General features: G+C 38.1%; 1 protein-coding gene across 1 annotated transcript in view; it reads right to left on the bottom strand.

Moving 5' to 3' along the window:
- The window catches only part of LOC103903946 (guanine nucleotide-binding protein G(q) subunit alpha), a 133,499-nt gene that overhangs the window by 94,322 nt on the left and 13,137 nt on the right, over window positions 1-26,040 (bottom strand). The window contains exon 2 of the mRNA XM_009285261.2: window positions 2,843-3,061. Coding sequence (XP_009283536.2) covers window positions 2,843-3,061 — 219 coding nt within the window. The remainder of the gene's footprint in view (window positions 1-2,842; window positions 3,062-26,040) is intronic.

Here is a 26,040-nt window from a genome sequence, read left to right as displayed (position 1 = left end):
GAGATCACCCTAACCCATTATCTGAAACCTCAGTACAGCTCATATTCTGAAGTTTAACACGAAAAAGAAATGTCTTTCATGTTATAATGCTCAACCATCAGTTCTGAGATACTACATTCTAAACACCATTACATTTCTCAATTGACTTTCACTACTCTGATAATAAATCTTTCAAAACAGCCTAGATTATTATAATATAGGACAATACATTTTAGTCTCTGCCTCTTTAGTTATATTGGTGACTATGAAACCAACACAACTCTACAAGAACTAACTTGATAAACTTATAATCAATGTAACAAGAGGCAAATTTTATTAAAATAATCCAACCTCAATGTTGTTGTGATGTTGTACACCACACAAAGATCACAACTGCCTACTTAACTAACTTTTTGATACGAGAGCACTTCAAATTCCAACACTCCAATTTTAGTAATTCCCAGATAGAGGTAAGAAAATTGGTACAGTAAGAGAAAAGCATTTCTGCTGTAGCCCCAAAGCCTATCGCAGAACACGAAGAATTTGACAAAAAAAGGGTCACTTTTCTTTAGGCCCAACCACATCAATACCCGCTTAAGCTGCAGTTTTCTAAACTACTGTGCAAAACAACTACTGTGCTAAAAATACATTATTACTCAAACTTTGAGATATTCTCTCCAGAGATAGGACTTCCTGATAGGAGATTCAAATTAATAGGAAGTGCCCTTCCTGCGTTTTCTAGACTGCTAGGCTAATGAGTTTGTTTTCAACAGCCTTTAAAAAAAAGGAGCAGATTAACCAATTGATTGGTGTTCACTGCTTTAAAGTGAAGGGACCTTGTATACAAAGCTAAGTGTAGTAGATCACAATCTTCTCTACTCTGGAACAATGCTGTATCACGTTTGGTTTCCCCTGTATTTCCAAAGGAATTCGTACAGGAATTGCCTTGCGACCCTGTCAGTTGGTGACTTCTATTTCACTCTGCATGTAGCCCTATTAGAAACTGATGGGAACGCTTGTGAAGGAGCTGAGCACAACGGTAGACTCCCACCTTCAGGAAAGTTACTTTTATACAGAGAAAGTGAACAGCTCTGGCCATGTGTATACAGCAATGCCAAACCTAACCAGTTCACTCCAACTATATAAAAACACAACAACTACAGAACATATACTCCATAGTATAATACAAGGAAAAAAATTCCTGATTTACGATTAGGACTTCCAGATACTACGGCAAAGTGACAATCAATACCAGTTTTGAAGAAAAAATGATTGCACTTTACAATCAACTAACTTTTCAGGTCAGTATGCTGTATGCTTTCCGCACAGCAAAAACATGGAGCCAAAAGGCTGAAATACACATACAAATACAGTTTTCTTTTTAATAGTAATTCCACATTTGATTTTGATTCATGAGGGATAAGGGGAAACTAGACAGCTCCAGCACACAGCCAGACTAGGAAGTTCAACAGTCTCTTTTACCAATTATGACAAGTTTTTCAAATTTTTTCTTGTGCACAAAAAACCCCACCCACCATTAAAGAAGGTAAACAATATGGATTTTGACAGACAGGATCCTCCTGACTTCCTACTGCATAAACCCAGGCTCCTGCAAGACTCTGGTTATTGCAATATTATATCCATCACCAACAAAGCCATGACCATCTGCAATGACTTTGGCAGATGCAAACAGAGAAACAATGCTTCTTTAACCTGGTAATAAGCTTTACCTTTCCTACTTCTAAATCAGATGCCTTAAAACATGTACAGCAGTTCAATTCTAATAATTAAACTTCATATATGTAGACACAAAAGATTTTCATCTTAACACAAGTTTATTTCATCCTGTCTCCCCCAGTTAATGGAAACTTACTTCTTTATTGTAAATGTCCCTGTTCTTTGATAGTTTCTGATACTTCAAAAAAATAGTAAAGAACTTTTGAGTAATTAATCAGAGAAAGTATTATTTTCATCCAGGATTACTAAGTTATCATTAAATACTCTTTCACAAGATTGACAGAAAGGTGAGCCCTCCACTTGTGAGAGATCTTAAGCTCTCCACCTGACAAAGTTGCTGGTAATGGCTCAACAGTAAAAATCAGGTCTCAGGAACTGTTATCAAACAAAGTCATACTGCTCCTGTGACAAGAAGTGGGAGATATAGCCATGTAATCCTGTGCCTTACCATGTATTCAAGTAAACACTAAGCATTTCACTCTCCTTCATGGAATGCTTAAATTATTATACTTATCTTTCTTTTAAAATGTAAATATAGAAAACAAAATTGCAAAGAAGTCAGGCTAGTCAGAGATGAACCTTCCAAACATTTCAAATGTATTTTGTCCTTTTAAATTTCAACAACAGCATCAATCTCAAAAGAATCCGACTGTTTTAAGGTCTTGTGTTGAAAGTTTTACTTCACAATATGTTCACACACAAACAGGTATCCTCACTTATTTTTCTAATAATTTGAATTTTTTCCACATGTAATGTTAATGGCAAACCTTCAGCGTAAGGTTCTGCTACAGATCAGAAGAATGGCTTAACTGTGCAGAGCATGGCCTGGGAGGAAAAGACAAGGGGTAACTAAAGTCACAGCCAAACAGCAGCCTGCCATTAAACCTCTGCCCTATGATAAACCTCCCCAGACATCTTGTTAAGAGCAGCTCTCTTGTTAAAAGCAGCACCTCTGTGTTGTCAAAACAGCAAAAAGGGCAGAGAACTAAAGGCAGGATTGGAAGATGCCCTTTTCTTCTAAACTTTGAGTATAATTTGTGTGACGTAATTTTTTTGAGACCTTCAGTATATTTCCTAAAATAAAAAGAGGAAAAGCTTCAGCTACAGAAATAAACAAAAATCTCACCTTGTTATGTTCATACTTGTATGGGATTTTGAGGGTATCCATGGCTCTGATCATGGCCTGCATTGCTGTAAATATATTCTGGTACACCAGTTTTGTAAAGCCCCTTTTGTCTTCATCAGAGTAACCTGATCCATGAATGATTCTCATCTGCTTGATAAACGTGCTTTTGCCACTCTCTCCTGTGCCTGCAAGACAAATAAGAAGGATATGCTTTAGCCACTGGGCACAAACATGACTTTTTTTGCACAATGCTGACAGCTTGTTTAGTGCAGGGCTGAACAGTGTCAAGTGGTGCTTGCAAGGTAACTACAAGGACCAGTTCAGTGTCAAACAGCAGCATCAGTAGCAACTTAAGTACCACTGAATTAAAACTTGCATGTTGATTTAACAACTAAACTAATGAGTGAAACAAAACTCCAAAATATACATATAATATATGACTGCATATTTAAAAATCTTCCATTCTTGGAAGATATAATTGTCCAAAACATCTAACTTCAGGTAATTACTATGAGACATTCTATCACAAAAATTCAGAAAGTAAGAAAAAAAATTATCTTCCTTGGCCAACTTTCAGGACATTATGGTAGGCAGTGTACAACCAATAGATATGTTTGTGTTTTGTTTTGTTTTTTTGTTGTGTTGTTTTTTTTTAAAAAAAGGCGAGTAATGTAACAATTACAGCCCTGCAAACTTTAACCTCAGAAACATGTGATATCAGCGTTAATCAAAATTTGGCTCATATTCATTAATGGGCAGTCATTCCTTCCTTCCTTTAAATTTCTTCGCGCCTTTGTACTCTGTACTAAAAGTAGTTTGTTAATGAACATTTCTGACTATTCGTCAATTTAAAGTTAAGACCTGCTTGTTGGAAATTTCACATGGAATACATCACACAACATATTTCCTTTGCTCCAATTCAGTGAGCTCATCCTCTGTGACTAGAAGAGCTTATCTATATTATTCCTGTGTTTGCTTAAAAGTAGGAGTTGAAACTTAGAATGAGCAGTTGCACAGCCACATGAACTCTGCGTTTACCCAGCTACTCAGCCCTGCAGGAAACAAAACGCATGCACCAGGGTACGTTGCTCAGCGCTGTGCTTTTCAGCCTTTCAGCCTGGGTTTTATTTTAATCATTTCTGTAAAGCTTTCATGCCTCATACCATAATACTCATGTCCCACGACAAAGACAACCTTATGCCCCTCACATAACGTTTCAGGTGTCTTGTCAGAGAAGTGTGTTTCACAGCAATGCAGTGCAAGGTTAAAGGAGCAACCCTTAAGCATTTCTGAGATAGCACACACTACAAAAAGCTAAGCTGAAAGCCTCTAAAAGCTTTTGTCTTTACCATGAGCATAATTTTGAAACCTTCAGTCCAATTTCCCGCACGCATAAAACAAACTTCGAACACAAGTATTCCTTACACACACATTCCCAGAAAATCAAGCACAATGTTACATACTGACCAATTTTACTTTCTCTGGGGAGAAAGTGCTTATTATTTTAATGAAGAAGAACGTGCTCTGAAGCTGAAAAGTGATACCAAGCCTGCTTCCACCCTCAGCCTTGACGGGGATCCTCAGCCTGCACTGTGGTCAGGAGCGCAGCACTACATGCGCAGGCCACCTCTGCAGGGCACTGCCTAGCCACCAGGCAGAACTTGCCCCACACAACCCGACGAATTCATGCTAACCAGGCACGGGTCTTTGCTGAAAGGGTGATGTAGTACGGGCCATCCTGGGTCAATATCTGCCTGTCTTCCAGTTCATCAGAATCAGAGGTGAGGTCTTTACACTTCCGCAATCTACCAGTGGGGAGAAAACACTACTTTCCTAAGACTGTACAAAATTACAAACCGAGACAATACAGAACTATTACATAGTAAAAAATACTTTAGGCTACCTTTAAGACCACCACCGTTTTTCTCTTTTTCTGAAACCTATGAAACAGAGTCATGTCCTTATATACTAAATGAAATAAAGTGCCATAGCACACATTTTTTAGTAATTCTGTAATACTGTCCAGCTGTTCTGCAAGATATGTCACATATTTAGTACAAAAATCTGTTCAACATGAACCTATAAAGCACAGAATGGTTATGAGATGCCTTTTTGATACGATTTAACTCTCTTACTGAAGATTCTGCTTTAACTAATGCCTAAGAAAATAATTTCCACCAAACACCTCTGAACCAGTGGAATACAAAGTGAATTCCAGTTTTGGTCCTGACGCTTCCCTACATGGGAATCTAGATTCCTTCAAAATCCCCAAATGCAAATTTAGCATAGAGATAGGAAGAACATGCTTGTATTATCTATTCTGTTTTAAAACCTGAAGCTTCTAATTCTTTTAATTCTTTACCAGGAGCATAGGTAGCAATCAATATAACACATGATAAACACACACAAGAAACATGGTGGTAAAGCAATCTGCATCATGTTAAAGACGACAGTATTTCAGATTATTTACACCCGGAAAGTGAGTCTACAAAAACTGCAATATGTAGGAAAACAAAATTAAAATCCAAAGAAGAATCTAAAACTTGAGTCTGCATCTTATTCAGCTTTGTGGTTCTGCAATTGGGTGTCACTGTACTAAGACTTTGTCAGCCAAAGACCAGTAACAAATTATACTTGGAGATCTAAAGACGTATAGATACACACACACACACAATGTATTTTTATATATTTTTTCATATACGTACATATATGAAAAATATATATTTGATATACATATAAAATATGTATAACTACCCATACATATATGAAAATGGTATCTCTCTTTCTTTTTGAAGCCCATCTCAAAGCTTCCTCAAGTCTGTCCCTCCCCAGGTCAATGCTTAAAACTCCTTTCTTGTGCCTGCCCACAGACTAATTTTCTGGTTAAGGCAGCAGCAGCTATGAGAACATTTCTAGTCCTCCTTAACTGCACGGAGCATCACATGCGCAGGAGCAAAGTGTGAAAAGTATCCTGGTGAAAAAGGAAACCATGGAAAATTTCCAGCACAGAATGCATGAAAATAGGATAAAAGAATACGAATGACAGATAATAATAAAATTTACAGGATTGCCCCAAAATTACTAAGAAGTGAAAATGTTCATTTTCAGCACAATATACAGGAACTCACAAAAACTTCACATTGATAGTTCCTCTTAGATTGTTACGATCAAGGGCAGAAAGTAAATATTTTTATATTGTTGCTGACAAGAAAAGCATTTAAAGAAAATTTCAAGTATGGGTTTTTTTTTTTTTAAAAAACAGTGGCATCAAATCTTTCTGTAAAAAAAAGTCCTGTTTATGTGAAAACTGCTTAAAAGTGACAGAACACCATTTACAAGCATGTCACTAGAGATTTGCTCAGATCCCTCCCCCCAAACTAAAATAATTGGAAAGAAAACAAGCAATGTTATTTACTATCAGAGAAACAGGGAAAAATTTGGCATAATGAATTACCAGGGTCAGCTAAGCAAAGCTGAAATCATTACAGCATTATTCCTGGTGGGGAGTGGGATTTTAAACTATCACTGTTACTGCATTGAGTCAAACCCAGATTTGATTATTTTTATGTATTTTTTGGCTTTTAAAATCCCATGACTAGCATTATAAGAAGATCAAGATGCTGACTGGTACACACCAACTGTGCTTTCTACAGCCTCATCCATTACAGAGCAAGTTAAGAAATACAACTTAGCAGCATGTGCCTAAAATCTTACCTATCGCCATACTAAACAAAAACAACACTGGATAACAGGCTGAACAGGACTCTTGAGTGGGCCTGTTTCACCTGGTGAAAAGAAGAAAACTTGAAAGTGGATTAAAAAAATCTACATGTCCTCAGAGGATCTGAATGCCTTACAGCTTCTGCTAACCGCTGCTTCTACCACCATCATCCCAGGAATACCTCTAGCTGATATAAGGAGAAAGCAAAGGTGAAATGGCAACGGAGTGGATGAGCATAATCAACCAAGGTGGGATAAGAATTATACTAAGATCAATTTTGTGCTGGCTGCCGTTACACATTTAAATTAGTCAAGACTTGGATCAGTTCTCTGAAGCCAGATGAGTAGTATCTTCTCATCTGTCAAAAGACAGTTGAAGGCCACACAACATACCTGAATCTCATTATTATTATTATTATTATTATCATCATCATCATCATATCATTATTATTATCATTACCACCACCCTCCCTCTTCAACTTTTTAATTAAAAACAGGGACTTTCCAAAAAAGCTCCATGATCCTAATATAACTCTTGGGTGGTACTTTGGAGATATGTCAATGGTGTGACTGAAAAACAAAGAACGTCTTGATTCAAGCACACACTATGGTTGGTCATCTGACTTTTTTAAAATTTCTTTCCAGATAAAAAAACAACCCAACTGATGAAGGAAAAGAATTAACTAACTGTCTTCTAAAAGCAGTGAAGAAATGTCTCAAATAGTGATGAATTCCCATTCAAGCGTGGCATAGAGGATTATCAAAACTTGTAAGCAAGAGCTTAGCATCTTACAACCCGGCAAATCTCTGAAGACCTCCCCAAAATTTTTTTCTTCAAATGGTAATAGCAACATATATTACTGCATCATCAAGAATTTTACAACAGGAAGTCTGAAAGTCCCCCCAGCAGTATTATCTCCAAATACAGAACCAGGAAGGAAGTCAGGTTACTTAAATGCAGCAGTAATCCCTTACGCGCGTGCTTGCACACACATACATACATATCATGCACAATTTACTGTATTATTACTATTACTCCTGGTGCACATCCTGCAAAAATGAAACTACAAAATGTTGAAACACAACATTCTTTGTCCTGTGAAACTTATGGAAAAACTTAAAGCATGGTTAATTTTAAATAGATGACAATGCAACTACTGGCAGAGTGGCTTCAAAACTCATGTGGTAGATGACAAGGAAGACATAGGAGACTAATTTAAAAATAATTCAAGACTAGAAGCTTAGGGTGACAAACTTTTCTTTCACAAGGGTGTACAACGCATACCTGTACTTGTTTTCGCATTTATCTGCATTGTAACTTAAATAAATCTGAAGTATAATATCTTGAGTGATCAAATACAAGGCTGTTTTTAAACTATAACAACAAAGATGCCATTCCCTAAGCAAAATCCACACTGGCATCTATTAAGAAAAGAAATGCTGCTAAACTATGCCTGACTCTCTGGGTTTATTCCTAAGTTTGGCCTATGAAAAGGCAAGAAAAAAAAAAGGCTATATTTTCTTGTTTGAAATTTCTTATTTAAATTAGATAGAAAAGGACATTCTTAATATGTAAGAAAAAAAACCCCAAACATTGAAATCCACTACCTTGTTAGTCACTATCCACATACATTTACTAAGAACTGTTAAAATCAACAGTGTGTACGTTCGCAGAAGACTGGCTTTTAGCTTGGGACTCGGTGGCGGAAAGAAGCCCAGAGGTACCTGGAAAGTGAAGGTTCATGGGTCAGAGTGGAGTCAGCATCCTGCACGGACTGGGCATAGTCTGACACTTCAGTCTGCTGACCATTTTTCGACTTGCAGTATTACTATACCTACACTGTTTCATCAAACATTTACCCAGAAAAAGCAGTCTGTTGTGCACTGCCTCACAGATTTAAAGAAAAGTGCAGAAATCAACCTCATCAGGTATTAAGTAGTAGAGTAACTCCTATGAGGAGTAAGAGCTAAAACAGTAATAGAGAGGTGACACATGAGAAGAAAAATATTTTATTTCAACTATAAAGTTATATTTCACTTGGAAGAGAGTTTTATGTCCTCTGTGCTACTACTAATTCAGCTATAGAGAAAACAAAAAATATGGTTTCTTTTGTTGCTGTTCCAGCAGTGGAATGCAGCAGGATCACATTTCTGCTGAAACCAAGTATGGCCCTATATGAAAACATAAAAACCACGCAGAATTCAGGCCTTGGACTGGCCTGGCTTTGTAGGTGCCAAAATATCCGAAACGTACTACAGAATGCATGAGATCATCCTGGGAGCTGAAGCAAAGGAGCCAGTCTGTCCTACCACTTGGAACAACAGCTTTCAGCCTTGCTGTTGAAGGCCGCTGTCGGGAGGGACGTTGGGCTGGTAGAGTCTGCAGTGAAGCTCCCGCAGGTGGAGGTGAAGCTCCCCAGCCCACTGCGTAACACCTCTGTGCAAGTTCTGGAGCAGAACTAGAATGTCTCTCCTCCATCAAAAGAAGGCGGCAAGGCTAGTGAAACAAGCAGGCTCCTAAACAAACAGGTCTGTCCATCTGACACGGTCGAGTACCTACGCAGACAGGTTCCTCATCTTGATGCCTTACAAATGGATCCTTACCTCTACAGCCTTGACCATTACCTCCGTCAACAGTGGCCAGAACTAGAGAGTTGTCCATCAGCTTCAAGCTGGTACAGCTATTGCCTAGCACTCCTTTCTAACTGAGGACTCCTAGTACTCTATGCAACTTTTTCTCCATTGCTTAAAAAAAAAAATTATCTCCATGACATATTGTATCTCTGTATCATATCTCTTGAAAGATACTTAAGGACCAACCCATACCTCCAACCATTTTATGCAATTATAAATTAATTTTTGGAATTGACCATTTTCATCTTGGTCATAAAAACTGAGGTATAACACCGAAGAATTTAAATGGCAACTCATCCAGAAACATGAGTAGAATTTCTATGAGGAAATATGAGCCCTGATAATGAATATAGTAGACATACTATATTTTCCATAAAATGAACAGTAGTACTGTAGTATCTTCCTTCTGTGATTATCAAACTCCTTAATTAACTTTAATAGATTACACCTCACAAGAGTCACTTGATGTTAGGAAACATTTTCGATGGTGTTTCAGTTAGACTAATGGAAAAGACTATGGAACAGGAAAGCATCTGAAGTTTCAAGCAAGGCAACAAAACAAGCCAGAAAGGGACCTAAGGTCTCCTGACGTGAGTTCCTACACCAGTAGCACACAGTTTTATATTTACGTTAAAAACTGAATGGAATAACTACAAAAAGCTAAGTTAGGAGAGAACTCGAGTGATGGCCTTTGAGATTTAACAAAGCACAGGTTTAAATAAAGAGCCATTAATAAAAAACCTGGGAGAGGTGTATATACTGTTCTATTGCCAAGTGTTTGCTCTACTGACAGAATCTCTTCAAGTTAACATCACTACCTAATCATCATCTTAATTATTTTGTTCACAATTCACATCTGCATATTGCACTTGCTTTCAAAAAAGGAAACATATAATCATTTTGCCATTCACTAAATTACCTCCTCTGTATCATTTTACTAATTTATAAACATTTAGTTAAGATGACTATCAATATTCTATGAAAGAAAACAAAGTATCATTTAATAAAACATTTAGTTAAGATGACTATCAATATTTTATGAAAGAAAAAGTATCATTTAATGAATGACTCATGTAACAACAAAAAAGAGCCTGGGAAGATAAGTAAAGATTCCTTCCAAAGAAAGGACAGGTAGAATTTTATGAATATAGCTCAGGAAGTGGAGAATTATATCAAATAAGTAACGTGAAACATCTGCATCAATCTAGAGTGAATTGCTTCAACAATAGTCTTGAATGTCTTAAATGTTTACGAAAAACTAAGCAAATGCTATCCATTACAAAATATTACTTAAGCTGTTGTCTCTTTTCCTTACCTAAACTAGATTATAAAAACTGTATCAACCATCTTTATCTAAGAATTATTTTTTTTTCCTCTCGATTATTATATGCATAAATATCATCTTGTACTAATGAACTTCTCCACAGAAGAGTATGGGAGCTGAATTCTCTCACTTCCTTAAAAAAGGGAAAGAAAACCTCCCATTATGTAGACAGTTAGTCTGAATGCTTTCTAAAGCAGAGAAACCCTCTTACAAATTAATCTGGTTGTGTTTGAGCAGATAACAAACTTTGCTTGTCACTCTAGTGCAGCCACTGAACTCAAAGAAATAAAACTAAAAGTCATCCTCATTGTATCAGTGACGCAATTAAAACAGTCCAAGTCATTACTACAATAAGGTCTAAGTAAGACACTGAATTGCTGACAATTGGGAAGATAAAATTAAAATTTAGAATTCAGCTGATGTTCTGCAGCTTCTTAAATTAATATTAATTCAAGCTTTTTACTGAAACAGAACCTCTCAAACTCCTTTGCAAGAAATCTAGTTAATCAAATATAGCTTTGTGCCAGATAATCAAAACCACACTGTACTACTATGCAGCCAGGCACAACTCGTTACTGGAAGTCAGCGCCTTCCCCTCTCCACCTTCAATTCTGGAAAAAACAAAACAAAACAAAGACAAAAAAACCCCTCACAAACAACAAAACAACGCACCCCCCCAAAAAAACCCCACCCAACAAAGCAGAACCACCTCCTTATCTTTTCAAGCTATAATCAGATAATTTTCACAATTCTAGAGCTATCTTCTTATGGTTTGGGTATAATTCAGAGGCAAGAAAACGAGAGAAGAGATAAATTGGCTGCCTTCACAGGGGAAAAGCAACTCCTCAAGATTTCACAGAGCCTTGTAAATGGGTTCAGAGGAGGACAGGACCCCACCCTGTGTGACCTTCTCCTCCCTCCTCTTGAAAAGATCCCTCTGAAAAACTAGGGACTCCCTGAAGAGAAACAAGTCTTTACAGCCTGTGCTTAGCTTTCCATTTTGTAAGATTTGGAGCAACTTCAACAACTTCTGCCTAAAGAGCTCAGCCATGCAGAAAAAGTGCCACAAATGAAGTTTCACCCTCAAAAATATTTTCTTTATGCTACTCACAACTCTACCTGACAGCAAACTGTTGAAAATTAGTCTGTTGCATGCTGTTCTTCCATGGAAAAAGTGGGAACAAAACCAGAAGCGAACACCAGCACTAGTAAAGACAAATTCTTACATTCCTTGCACAGAGGAGAGGCCAAATCTGTCTTTAGAAACTTGTACGTAATTAATTTCAAATGAGCTTTTATACCCACATCTGAGGGCAGAATATAGCATTGGAAAGCAAACTCGCTTCAGTAGACTCCAAGGTACAAACGAGTCAGAGTTGATCACTGTTCCCAAAGGTGCTTGGTTTTCACCCGAGTGACAAGCCTGGTATAAAAATCCAGGTCGATAAAGCAATATCCACTTCACCAACCTTTTATTTTCTCTTAGTATTTTAATATATATCTTCTTTAAGGACATCAATATCATATACAGCTAGCTATTAAGCCAACATGTATGGTTTTTGTAAGCTATTTATTAATAGAAAATGGTAGTAATATGCTGACCACCACCTGTTTTCCTGTGAAAACTAACTTAACTACTATTTGGATAAAAGACTGGGATTGGGGTTAAACCTCATAACTTTCTTTTATATTCTACCTATGGTCCTTCAGCTGTGCACATAAATTGGACTGAAAATGCTGGGGGCTGCGATGGACCATATAACCCTACATGTCCTGCATGTCTCCAGGAGCTGAATTTCAGTATGAGACCTTAGTTTCTCCCATGGCAGGATAAGGCTTGAGTTAGTGCTAAACTTTATTAAGGAAGATAGTTATATAACATGTAGGTGAAAAGTAAGTACTCTTGCCATTAAGTAAGCCCATCTAATAAAAGGCTTTAAAATAAAGTTGGGAAAAAAAATGCAACCATGTTTAAAAAAAAGTTTACAAGTTGGTTAATATTCAATTACCTCAAATAAGGTTTTCTTGGGGGGGGGGAGGGGGGGAGAAAGAAATCACCATGTGATTGACTTAAGGCTTATTACAAAACAATGTTATCAAAAGCATCAAGATAGTTTGATGGTAAATAATTTAGATATTATCAATGTATTATAAAAATGTGTAATTACGTATTTTAATAGTGTTGCATTTTCTATTATTACACACATTTGTAAAATGAAATAACAGCATCTACTCTTCAAGTTGATGTTTCAGAAGGTTTTGAGTACTTCATATGAGGAAGTCCATTGTTTAAATTCCTTTCAAGTCTCTTTCATTTTCTGTTACTCAGCGGGATTATGAACAGACAAGACATAATTCCTATTCCTAGCAACTCTGAGAGACACCATTTCAGGGACAGTATAAACCACTTTTCTGTGACTAATCAAAAGCAAGGACAAATACTGTTAGCATTCAAAATGTAATATTTTTCCTTTATTTTTACCATGGGAGGGAATAAGATGCCTTTACTACTTTAAAAAATACCTAAATCTTTAGAAAAAGTGATCTTCATGTCTAAGATACAGCAACAGAGTTTTTTGTTGTCGTCCCCCCTGCCCCCCCTCCATGGGCTAACATTCTTCTACCAGAATGAAATTCCCATCATTATAACTGGAAAAGGAGAATCTGGATCTCTTGACATTTTCTATTATCAAACATAACTATCATGTACAAGAACATATCTACAAAACAATAGCTGTATTTACCATGCACACAAAGCCTTATACTTTGCATGTTCCGCTTTCATGAGGTGTCGTTAGAATTTTTGTGATCTATTTTCTAATTTATGTTTTAAAGAAGTACTGTAATACCTGGAGAGTATACCTGATGTGCATTTGTGTCCATCAGAAATGCTGATAAAAAACAGTATGTTATGTAATTCATTAATTTTTAACAATATGTTAACAACAACTAAGTGCAAAAGCATGAAAACATGCTTTCCAAAGGGTTTTTTTCTAAATAATATTTAGCCTATTTTATGTTTGTGACATGTATTTTGAGAGTCTGACATAAACTTTTGACCTACCACTCACATACAAAGGCCTCCATCCAGGAGCCGAAAGGACACAGCAGAGCATTTTGTTTCTTAGAATGTGAAAATAATTCAAAATTAATTGTTTTACTACTATAAATGTATCTTTACTGAAAACAAAAGTCATAGGAATAATAGCACTTCTGTTACGTTGCAATATTTATGTCAAGCAGCATCTCTGGTATTACTAAATATCACTATCTTACATTAAAGACTAAGTACAGCACGTGCTTCTTAGCATTTTGGTACATTTTTTCCTCAAAAATGGCTAGCCACTGCCTCCAGAAAAGATATTCACTTTGGGCTTTAGCTTAGATACCATGGAGCACTCCTTCTGGGGGAAAAAACCAAACGAATGAACACCCTTTGGTTTTCAACCTTCTTATATGTCCTTCATTCATGCCAAAGAAAGAACACTTTCATATGGATTTAGATGATTAAAAAGTAAAAAAGAAAAGCAGATTGTGCTGGTTCTTCTAACAGCTGAAGAGTTAAGAACAGTTTTTCCACGAAGCTATTTGAGGTCTCACTGTGTTAGGTTATGTACTCCCGAGGAAGACACTCAAGCTGTCCCCTCAGCCTCTTCTGCTCATGTTTTTTTTGTTGTTCATGCTTCAGAGCGCTCTACGTCCTCTGTACTAATAAGATAACATGACAACTGCTCCTGAACACATAATTAGACAAGAGTCAACTTACTAGTATCATTATCGAACTTACATTAGAAACATAAAGGAACTATGTATCAAATGTCGGTATGCAGATACCTGACAGTTTCCCTGGCCATTCACTCAGCCAGCCACTAGGCCCGAGACAAAAGGATGCTTTCAAGCCTCAAATATACCCCTAGCACTAAAACAATAAAGTAATTTTTGCTTCAGTCCAACTACAAACAACAAACAAAGTGCAGGGTCTTGCAAGCAAAGTCCCGCGCTGACTGCAGTGAGGAATCTGCTGAGTAATGCATAGTTTTTAAAATAATATACCTTACAACATGTATTACACATTATGTATCTACCCTGGTTTCCAAAGAAAACCCATCTTGAGAGCACCATAAAGGCAATACTTTCTTAATGGTGTAAGCTAAACATGAAGTCTTGCAGTAAATATTTTCATCTCATATTTAACCCTTTTCCCTCACGCCAGTGTGAAGGGGATGCCTCCACACTCCTCTTCCTTCCCCAGGGAGACTGAAGAGGTGGTGGCAATCCAAACCCACACCCACCTGGTTTCAGGCCCACTTGTACCCACTCCTTGAACGAGCATCCATCTCACTCCCACGCACCACCACCCCGGCTACTCCGTCTGGGGCTGGCCTCAATGTCATTACAGCTGATCACAGCATTAAACTTGGTGGGTGGTGGGGTGGGGGTGGTTTAGGCATTTTATAAAGAACAAAGAAGAAACATCCTACCAGAAAACAGAACAGGGCAGGGAGCTTCAGCAGACATAACCGCTGCTGGGGGAGCAAAAAGGAGGTGAGTTGGGGGGTGGGAGGGCAAGGCCAACGCAGATAACACCTTCGAATCAGCAGCCATGAGAAGGCCTGGGAAGTGCTTTCTCCTTCCCCTACAGGGGCAGGGCTCCTCCTGCCCGGCCTTCGCCCCATGACCATGCAGGGCTGCGCACAGCCCAGGGCTGTTCCTCCTGACACCTGCCTTCAACGTGGAAGTTTCTCAGAGAATATTAAGCAATGCTGAGAGAAGCTCTGTCCCCAAAAGACCTGTCCCTTACAACAAGCAGTGTTCCTTCATCCCTTCTCCCCCAGGACACACACAGAGCCCAGCAGAGCGGACAGCCCATGATAAGGAGCTCTGGCACAGCAGCAGTACAATAAAAACACATTACCCCATTTTTATTTTCATCCCTGAAATAATCTGAGACGTTCAAGTGTTGGATTTGTGTTCCCCTTGTTCCTACATTTACAGTGTCGCTCACAGCTTTGTGTGTTTCTCAGCACTCACACACATGGGCATGGGTGGGTGCATATGCACACGCGCACACACACAGCAAAACCCAGGCTGCCTCCAAGTCTGAGAGCATTATAAATCCACCCCAAGGGAAGCACAGTTCCAGATATTGTGGCACATTTCCTGCAGCTTATGGCAGATCGTCCTTAACTTGAGAGTGCTTTTTAACTGCTACTTCCCCTGGAGAGAGTCACTAGCTATTTATTTTTTGCTGTCCTCTTGCAATTTATGTCTTCTCAGCCATTGCAAGGAGCCATATGCTAATTAAGCAGCTCCTCCAAAATTAAGCTAGCCCCTCTGCACACCTTTTCCCCCTGCAAGGAGAGGGGATGAGGGCCGGCCAGCTTGTTAGCTCGACAGGAGCGACACAACTGCTATATTATCGTAACCAGGAAAGACAGCCCACGTCTAATTTCAACCATTTCAAATCTAACAAGATTTGAATAATATCAATAAAAGAAAGATCCAATGAGTTCATGTTTTAATCATGTTCCTTGCTTATTTTAATGTAAATATACCTATGTGCATACTTTCATGTGCATGCACATGCACACACAGAGTGATGAAGACTCTAGACACAAATATGCCACTGGCGCGCTCTGAGTTTAAGAAATCAGGTCAAGGGTAGTATTACCAGAGAACAACTTTATAATTAAAAAAATTATAATTAGATTGTAAAAAAAAAAAAAAAAAATCCCTGGTTTTTATTAAGAAAAAAAATAGAAAGTAAATTGAATAGCTAAGTTCTGAGAGGACATCCTTGCTAGCCTTATACACTACACCATATAGGTATTTTCATGCTAAGCACACGATTACAGAAATGCAATGTCCTTTCCAGAAGCAGCATTTGCTCATGAATATAACTGAAAAGTTGAAAAATGTAAGCTTGGGGGGAAGTGAGGGATGAAAGCTACTACTGGGTCACTAAGAACATGATATGAGAAGATACCAGGGACAAGCGGGCAGATTTTAGTGGTCAAAGCATCCAGTCACATCATTTTGCATTTGCATTTCTAACAGCACAGTGTACTAGCATGCCATGCCACTTAAAGCATCGCTTTCCTATGGCTGAAGAGAGTAACATTTTAATGCTCTGCTTCTCCAGCAGAGAAGTCAGGAGGCAGCACGGTGGAGCACCACGCTGTTGTTCGGACGGCACACACCACTCGTGCCCCTTCAGGCAGACCAGCTCAAGCCCAGCTCCAACGCCACTGACCTGCTCAGCTGAGCTACTTCAGCAGTTCAAAGGAAAACAGGTTCCAGCCACATCTCAGACAAGTCAAAACTGACGGCTCCAGAACTGCTGCGTTCTCTTCAAGAGAAGTTGCTGATCCTCTTTGTAATTACTTTGTCACAGGCTGCAGCTACGTATTTATTTAGACCTGATTATGTAACCTTGTATATACCAGATTAATACCTCCTCTGAAAGTTTTTAGAATTTTTTCGCATTTTTATTTACTTTACACACACACACACAAAATATCAATCAAGAATGGCTAGATTAATAAATAACTGCTTTCTATTTATAAAGGTAATAAAAAACATAAGATAATATCAATCAGAACGTAACGGAAATTGTGGATAAGCAATGTGCCTTGCTCCCTCTCAGAAGAAGTATCCGTTTGCTGGATACTTTTACAGTATTGGAAGAAGTCTTAAGAAATGCATGAACTAGATGCGTTTTGAGTTATAGCTACTGTTTTACTCAAACAACATCAACTCTAGCCAACAACGTACTACCAAGATGCGGCTATGTACCTCAGAAAAAGCCACCTCCTTTCTCTCCTAGTCTCTTCATAGCTCTGACCTCTCCTGAAATGACATGTGGCTTCCTGTTTAATGAAAGTGCACATGCTGTTCATTGGCATAAGTAAGTTATTGGCATTATAAATCCTGGTCTACCTCTGCATCTGAGAGAAAGTTCTAAATTCACTTAAGACCCTGGGTAATTAGGTTTTCTATGGTGCTGGGTTTTTGTTTTACGGGCATTCACATAATTCTGCTTTTCACTAGTTATACTTGCGTCTAGTTTCACAGAGACTACATTGAATATATTTCTAGCCATTTTCAGTGCTATGGAGCAAGATACTCAAGAACATGCTTATGCTGAGCATCTGTTCCTATTCTGATTTTATACACCAAAATATATACAAATTTAACTATCAGGACAAAGAACCATAACGCAATTGCAGCTCACACAGGGGCGAGGTGGTGGGGAGAAAGACTTCTAGTTTCTGTTAGCTGGTTTTTTTCTTTCTAGAGGAAACTTTTACTTCCAGGAAGTAAACATTTATTTTACACGTCATTCCTTTGCACAATAGTCAAATGAAAAGTGTTCCAGTCCAAATTTTTAGTTTATGTTTTAGGCTATTAAAAAGCTATCCACACAAGTTAACATTCTTTATAAGTTTTTTGTATTATCATTTCAGTTCAGCTAAAAAAACCCAACTGAACAACCAAGCACACATCCAGCTGTCAGCACAAACCACGGAGTTAACCATCCAAAGCTAAACAAGGATTTACTTCCAACAACCACAATGGCACGATGCTGAAAGGTGATTATATTTGGCACCTCCATATTTACTTCCACTTCTGCATTGCTCTTTTTATACCCTTGCAGGAAAAACACAGTAACAAAGAAAAAAAACTAGCCTATTTAGAGTTACACCAGGCCTGCAACTGTAAGGAGGCCCCTGTGCGTGAACACGCAGAGGAAATGTCTGATCTGAAATTCCATCAATTTTCAAGTTAAAAATTAAAAGACTTTTTTTGATGAACTGTAGTCTCTAATTCCCTTTTATATAGGACTGGACTGTCTGAAAATGTATAATGAAAAACACTGGGAAATGCAACAGAAGTTATTAAAAATATTTTCTTCATTCTCAGGCTTGCTCTAGGAGGAAGGAAGAAAGGAAGAAAGAAATAAATTACAGATAATAGCTCACAATGATTAAAAAATAGCCTAGATCTTTTAGATGTATAAAAAACCCAGCATAACACCACTATTGCCCTAAAGGCCTTCAATCTTATATAATAAAAGTTTGTTTTATGGAGAGTACGAATGTTGAAAATGCTAACTTCTTCAACACAAGGAAGAGTATTGAGACAAACACTGTTTCCCCCGCTAACTTCACAATTTCTGACCAACAGACCCCTCCGTATGGCTTTCGATATCATTCTGCAGAATTTCCAAAATCACCACCAAAGACAGAGGTGTCGTCACCAGTGACTGCATGCCTTTGGGACAGGACTTCTTCTCATGAAGCCACCAGCAGCTGTCCAACAGGACTGCAGGTCTCTGCACCGTGCAAGCCAGGAGAGGAGAACTGCGTGTGAAAGAAACCATCTCCGCCTGTGACACCACAATGCGAGCTGCCAGCCAGCTCCCCCGGCACAGGCACAGCTTGGCCCTTGGCGAGTGAGTACAAGGAAAGAGCCCCTCTTCCACTCACAGACCAGAAGCAGGCTAGACAGTTTCCTATGAAGCTCATGGTGCAGAATTTATTTCTGGAGCGTTTTAAGCTCCCTCCCAAGCCTTCAAGCATCAGCAACATGGAGCCATTTGGCTGCCGTCACACTGGTGAGCGAGAGGTGACTGAAAAAGGATTAGGATGCCACTCTCATCAGCAGCAGTGGCCAACCCTATCCCATGCTTCGCAACATTTTTGTTTTCAAGGGGGATGGGAAGCAGAAGATGATGCAATAGCCAGGTAGTTCTGAACTATCCTCCTTTTTCCTCTGGTCAGCTGCCAGTTTTTGGGACACTTTGCTGACCCCAGCTGTCTCATCTGTCACAGAAGAAATGGAAGAAAAAGCCCAGCTGCTCCCACGCTATTGCCCTACAGACCCGAACACCGCTGGAAGCCTTTGTGCATTAGTAAAAGATTAACCGTTGTACCCTCCCAGGTAAGTACACAGAAGCTGCTGAATCATGCATGCACATCCAGTATAATCAACACCTCACACTAATTGGCAGTTACCTCCTCAAAATGTTCGCCATGAAGAAGCTGCAGTTGATCTTCTCTTTTAACATGATCTACAAAAACAGGTAAGCATTCTGACATCTATGGCCAGAAGACAGAGGTTGGTCCTCTAATCCCTGACACATGGTAACAGTCCCATAAAAGACAACTGAAGTGTTCTGGGGATGGTCTTCAATTTGTAGCTGTTCAGGAACAATGTTACCTGGTAAACAACAGTAGGTTTGTCAACTCTGGTAAAGCAACTTAGTTGACCAAACTATGCCATCAAAGACTACTTTCTCACTGTGGCAGACAAACAATAGAAGTGTAGAAATGTGTTAAAAGAAGACAACAGATGAGTGAATCCCAGATGCCCTGTGTTGTTCCCTGATATAAAATTTAAAATGAATTTTTCTATTCAGATAAATATCAATCCTTTTTGATTATCATCTGAGATCAACTTTAAAATCTGACGATCAAGTTTTCTTGTGTCATCTCCACAGTTTTCTGTACTTCACAGTTTCATCTGTTTTCTAAAGATGAAGAAAAAACACATTTTAAAGGCTTCTGCACAAGCTTTCAGAGACTAGCACTTTTGTCAGGTATCATATAGCCTTACTTCAACCTGCCAAGTACTTTTTTTTCCCAACAAAATAACTTGGAAAGTCAGAAAATAAAAGTGAGTTTCCTACACTTCAATAAGAAACTTCTAAAATGTGAAAATCCTGAAAAGGTAAATTTCTGAGTCTTGAGTGTGAAGTTATGTCTGCAATCTGAGTTTGCAAGAGAAAACAAGAGAAAACTCACACTGTATTTGCATAAAAATATGGATTTTTACACTATGCAGCTTAGGGTCAAAATACTAAAGTTCCACTACCAGAACTGCAATAAATTGTAAACTTTGTTGTAGCTAAGCAGACCCAAGGTATGTTCAGGCCATTTTCAGGAACAAAAACCAAACCAAACCAAAACAAAACAAAACAAAAAAAACCCCACAACTTTCTCATTGTTATCACCTCCTATACTGATTCCACTGATATCAGTAGTAAAGAAAAGACACAGTCACGCTTCAAAAAAATTAAGTTACAGAACAGCTTGGAAAGAGAAAGTAAAGAATGTGAATGACCTCAGGAAAGGTTAATCATAAAACCCTTTGTTCTGTGATCCTTATTAAGGGTTTTATTCTGCCATCCTTACTCTTTAAGTAGTCCCAAGAGATTACTGCAAACTATGGCCTTATTAATATGCATGAGGGTAAAAAACTGAGAATAGACATAAAGAGAGTATACTGCAATGTGTATTTTAATCATTTTAGAGGCATTCTTGAAAAATAAGGAATAAGGAGCACTAGATCCTTAGTAACCTAAGTACCTAAACAGTTTTTAACACGTGAGAGAGGAGTCTAAGAGCAGAGTTACCATGGTGTGAGCAGTTACCACACATCAGCTGCTCCAGGGTGTTTTTTGCACAGGTAGCTTCAGCTATGTGCAAATGTCAAGGTTTATCAAATTTATTAGTCCTCTTTTATTTCAGTAAATCTGCTGGACTGAGTAGTTAATGAGAAGATTAAACATGTTAAAACACTGTCCTAAAAAATTACTTCGTCTATGTTATAGCATACTAACAAATGAAGATAAATGTATTGGAAGAGTTCACTCTATAATTTTCTAGTAACCACTATATTTTTAAACTAAACTACCAAATGAAAGCAGCAGAACACTTCCTTTTCCACTAATTCCCTACATTTATTCTAGTGCAGCTCTATTGTTACAAGTTTATTATTAACCTGTTCTAATGCTTTTTAGCTTCTATTTGAGAAACAATTCTCTGCAAGGTATTTTGTTACATCACAAAACTAGATGTACAGGTCATGATCCCATTCCTTCTCAACGCAGAGGTGAAACATACATTTACCTGAATGAGAACACATTTGCGCCCAGTGTGGTTACACCTGTTGTATGTGATTTTCCAGTCCTCAGAACAGTTTCTCACCACTGTGTTTATGTTATTGTTGTTAATTTTCATTACAGAAAACTGTGTGCTTATTTCTAAACAATCAAAAAGACCAGGTATCAATGACATTTTCCTGCATTACTTTTATAGGCTATTGGTACTTGACCAATAAGTAAGTACCAATCAGAACCAATTTCAAGGTGGTTCTTCTGTTTTGTTTTGTTTTTTTTCTATAAATCTCAGCTGCATGCTAGATTTTACTGAGATTTAAAAAAAAAAAAAAAAATTCCACATAACATTTTTCTACATGAGCTCTCCATTTCAAATCACAGTTCATAAAATGTTACCTACATTGTTGCTTTGCACCTTTATGATTTTTTTTAAAAACAGAAGTCAGTATCAAGAATAATCTCCAGGCAGACATTTTTTTCTATAAATCTCAGCTGCATGCTAGATTTTACTGAGATTTAAAAAAAAAAAAAAAAATTCCACATAACATTTTTCTACATGAGCTCTCCATTTCAAATCACAGTTCATAAAATGTTACCTACATTGTTGCTTTGCACCTTTATGATTTTTTTTAAAAACAGAAGTCAGTATCAAGAATAATCTCCAGGCAGACAAGCTTCTCCATTCAAACTACATCTCCACACAATGCCATTTGGATTTATTTAAAACTCTGCTTACTGGCACTCCACACCCATACATAATCCCTTTTGACCATATACCCTCCACTAGAAGGTGCATTAGCTGTCTTCAGTAAAACACAGATGCTGTGACAACAATCTGGGACAAAATAAGTGCAGATGCAGTGATTCGTACTCTATACTGTATACCAGCTTCCAATTACACAAACACTTTGTCTCAAACAATAGATGACTGTGGGCAATCTAGTATTTGATTAACTCTGGAAGGTATGTGAAATTTGAAAAAAGTTCTATACTTTTATAGCCCTTAATACTCTGGTCTAAAGCCTAAGATAAGTGTCTTGCATTCTTCTCTCCCCTTGCGCAAGTATTTCCTGAATTAGCAGGACTGAAATGCAACCATCCCTATTTCTATAGATGAACAGAAGACAAACTTTATGTTGGAAGGCCATCTACTATCTAGTGGTACAGGGTTGCCAGCCATGACGTTTCCCTGCTGCAGGGAAGGACCTATGGCAAATAAGCAGTAAAAGCAGAACTTTCCAGAGGCTTTTTACCATTTACCATTTTTACCATTTAGCGGGTCTGTATTCAGCCCACATGCCTGACACATTTATAAAATCACTGGGCTTTCTCCACAACCACAATGCAACTGCACTGCTGGCATGCATGCAGTAAGCCCGGCACTCCCAGAAAGCACTGGCTTTACTGAGCACGTGCCCAGTGACTACAGTATGTCTGTCACTACTTTTACTCTGGGCCCTGTAAGAACATTCATGGGCTGCAACCACTTGCATGGCAATTAACTGGCCCACTGATTATTCCTGGGCTGCCTCTGCAAGAGTCCAGATTAATATGCCCTATCATGTTGAAATACCTACACTTTGAAAAGGACAAAATTATATTCAGCACACACAACTGTTCTAAGCTATGCTCGCTTTGGGCTGTTCCAGGCAGAACTATTATGAATTACCAATGAGAAAACATGAGGTTTCTTTGTGGCACTGGCCTTCACCCAAGGGCCTTTTACAGACATCATCCTGGGTTGAATCATACCACTGCTGAAATGCACTCGTATTCTTAATAAGTATAACAGACGAGTACAAGCACCGACCGCTACGGAAGCTCTACAGGTTAAAGCAAGCAGAAGGGACAGTGGCTTCCTAAGTTTTTGCTTGTGGACTACTAAACAGTAATGTGTCTCTCATGCTGGGAAGTGCCATCTAGATCAAGTATGTAGGGAAGGAGATGCTCTGGAGCTTTGCTGTAGCCAGAATTGTGCAACTTGGAGCTAGGATGAAGCACCAAGCCTGCAATTCACTAACTGGCCATAAATTATTTTCTTTGATTTGTGAACCACAAAGGCTCGCTGGAGAAGGAACTGGACTGGAATCCAGGTAGTATGTTCTACTTCTGGCACCTTTTTTGACTTGGTAAGTATGTTTTGGCAAATACAATCTTTGTTTCAGTTTCCTGCCTTTATTTATTGCACTATTTTATGCAATAAGTAACCCTGTGTAAAGCGTTTTAAAACCTACAAACCCAGCGCGCTCTGCAGAAGAGGAAATGGTTTAACCATCCCAGCTGGAATCTCATTAGAACCTCAGTATCAATGAACCTAAGTACATAACACACTGATACATTGTAATGAGCTCCTTTTTATGTCAAATCAGAGAGATGCTGTCTGAAGCACCTACAGCACTGGGTATTTTCATACTGCAACAGCAGTTCACTACTGACAGCTACTAAATCACCAACATGACCTCCTAGGGCAAAGAGGCAATTCCTTTCTGTCAACTACTGGTGTGGGGCAGTTGGTTCACGTGCATCCTACCAGCAATACTGTACACGATTTGACTTGAGACTGTACAATCATAAAACAGACTGTTATTAAACAAAAATGTTGTCTTGCCTTTTGCAAGGAAGGATTGCTAACATAATGCTACATGAATAGATGCATCTTTTTATGTATTTTACTGGCAATCTTAGAAGATAATGCATCATATAATTACACTATGATTTGTTTACTTTAACTGATCATCTTTCTGATCAAATTTATGAGATATTTATTAATTTTCTGCAAAGCCATGAGAGACAGTCTGTGGTTCTCTTTGTCTGTGAAGTTGGACAATGAAGTTAATGTTTTATATTTCCATGTCCTGTGATTTCAGCTAGCTAGACTATCTAGCTCCAAGTCCAATCCCATCTCAAGAGTTTTTACATGTTTTGCTTTCTTGTCTTCATCTTAATAAACAACTTAATAAACAACTATTTTTCTTCTTACCAAGAATAATACAAGATCCATGGTGGTGAACTATAGCCTAGATAAGGTCAGGAGCTTTTTGCTTTCAGTATCACATAAGATCACAATTCTGTAACTCCTATAACATTACAGTGTAATAGCTTGCTCCCTTACAGACTCAACCGATGGGCCAAGATTCATTTTTTCCTCCTAGTTAGTGCAGGATAATTTCTGAGACGTACTTCTCCAACACTTTAGATGTACTCTTATCAACCACCTGATCAAAAGCTTCCCATCTCTTTATTAAACTAAAATTTTCTTTTCCACTTTTATTGGTGGCCAAAAACCTTCTGAGAAATATGTAGAAGATAACTGTACATCAAGTTAAAGGCATCTGGCTCACTTTAAGCATGAAAAAATTCAAGTCAGCATCATTTTGGTAGACATAGAACTGACACATGGAAAAGCCAGCATCAAACCTCTCACTCTAATAATACTGTTGTACAGCTACACACACTGCATGGGTCAAAGTTATTTGACTGGCTATATGAATACACTTGCACATGCAAAGAGAAGCAGAAGGAGAGCTATCTTTCATTTCTTCCTGACAAAAGGGCAGCCTGAAAGGTTGTCTGTATTTTTCCCAGCTCAATTCCTATTTTTAAAGAACAGAAACATTTATTATCATTATCTCCTGTTCTTCTGATGCTTCTGTTGAAGAACATTGATGTAAATTGACAGCAGCTGTAACCATTAACTGAAAGAAAAGGTCAAATAAAACAAAAAAGACTGGTAATTTAGATATTAGCAAAGACAAATAATAACCAAAGAGTTTTGACAATGCCTAATCAAAGAATAAACACTTCTCTAATAAATGAATTATGTTGCAATATAAACTTTCTGCAGGGTCCAACATGGAAAGCGAAGCAAAGGACAAGTGAAATATCATTAATGGTTCAGACAATTTAAAATAAAAAATACCATAAAGAAACATATTCAAATTTTTTTCATGTAATGGACTAATGACTTCAAATTACTACTGGCACTGATATACAGAAAAAGAGAGTAAGTAGCTCATGTTCTTCATGAAAAATCAGACTTAATAAAAAGATGTTTCTAAACCTAAATCAACCTATTTCAAAAGATTAATATTTCTCTATCTCTCAGCATTAACAGGGAGGGAAAATTCCTGAGGTGAAATGCCAGTTCCACCACTTTTGCGCAAAGTAGTAGCCAACCACCAGGGCTAAGTATTTGTTCCGTGTATGTAAAATGCTATTTGGAGATGCCTGCAAACATAAGCCTTTTTCCAGTTTAGCTGTGCTTAGCAGCTCTGAAAATCATAGAATCGTTTAGGTTGGAAAAGACCTTTAAGATCATCAAGTCCAATCATAAACCTAACACTGCCAGTCCACCACTTGAACTATGTCCCTAAGCACCACGTCTACACGGCTTTTAAATACCTCCAGGGATGGTGACTCAACCACTTCCCTGGGCAGCCTGTTCTAACGCTTGACAACCCTTTCGGTGAAGAATTTTTTCCTCATGTCCAATCTAAACCTCCCCTGGCGCAACTTGAGGCCATTTCTTCTCGTTCCATCGCTTGTTACTTGGGAGAAGAGACCGACACCCACCTCGCTACAACCTCCTTTCAGGTAGTTGTAGAGAGCGATAAGGTC

Source organism: Aptenodytes forsteri, unplaced genomic scaffold (genome assembly GCF_000699145.1).
Source record: "Aptenodytes forsteri isolate BGI_AS27 unplaced genomic scaffold, ASM69914v1 Scaffold151, whole genome shotgun sequence".
Lineage (NCBI taxonomy): Eukaryota > Metazoa > Chordata > Aves > Sphenisciformes > Spheniscidae > Aptenodytes > Aptenodytes forsteri.
The sequence above is the reverse complement of the archived record's forward strand: the minus strand, read 5'-3'. Positions and strand labels throughout refer to the sequence as shown.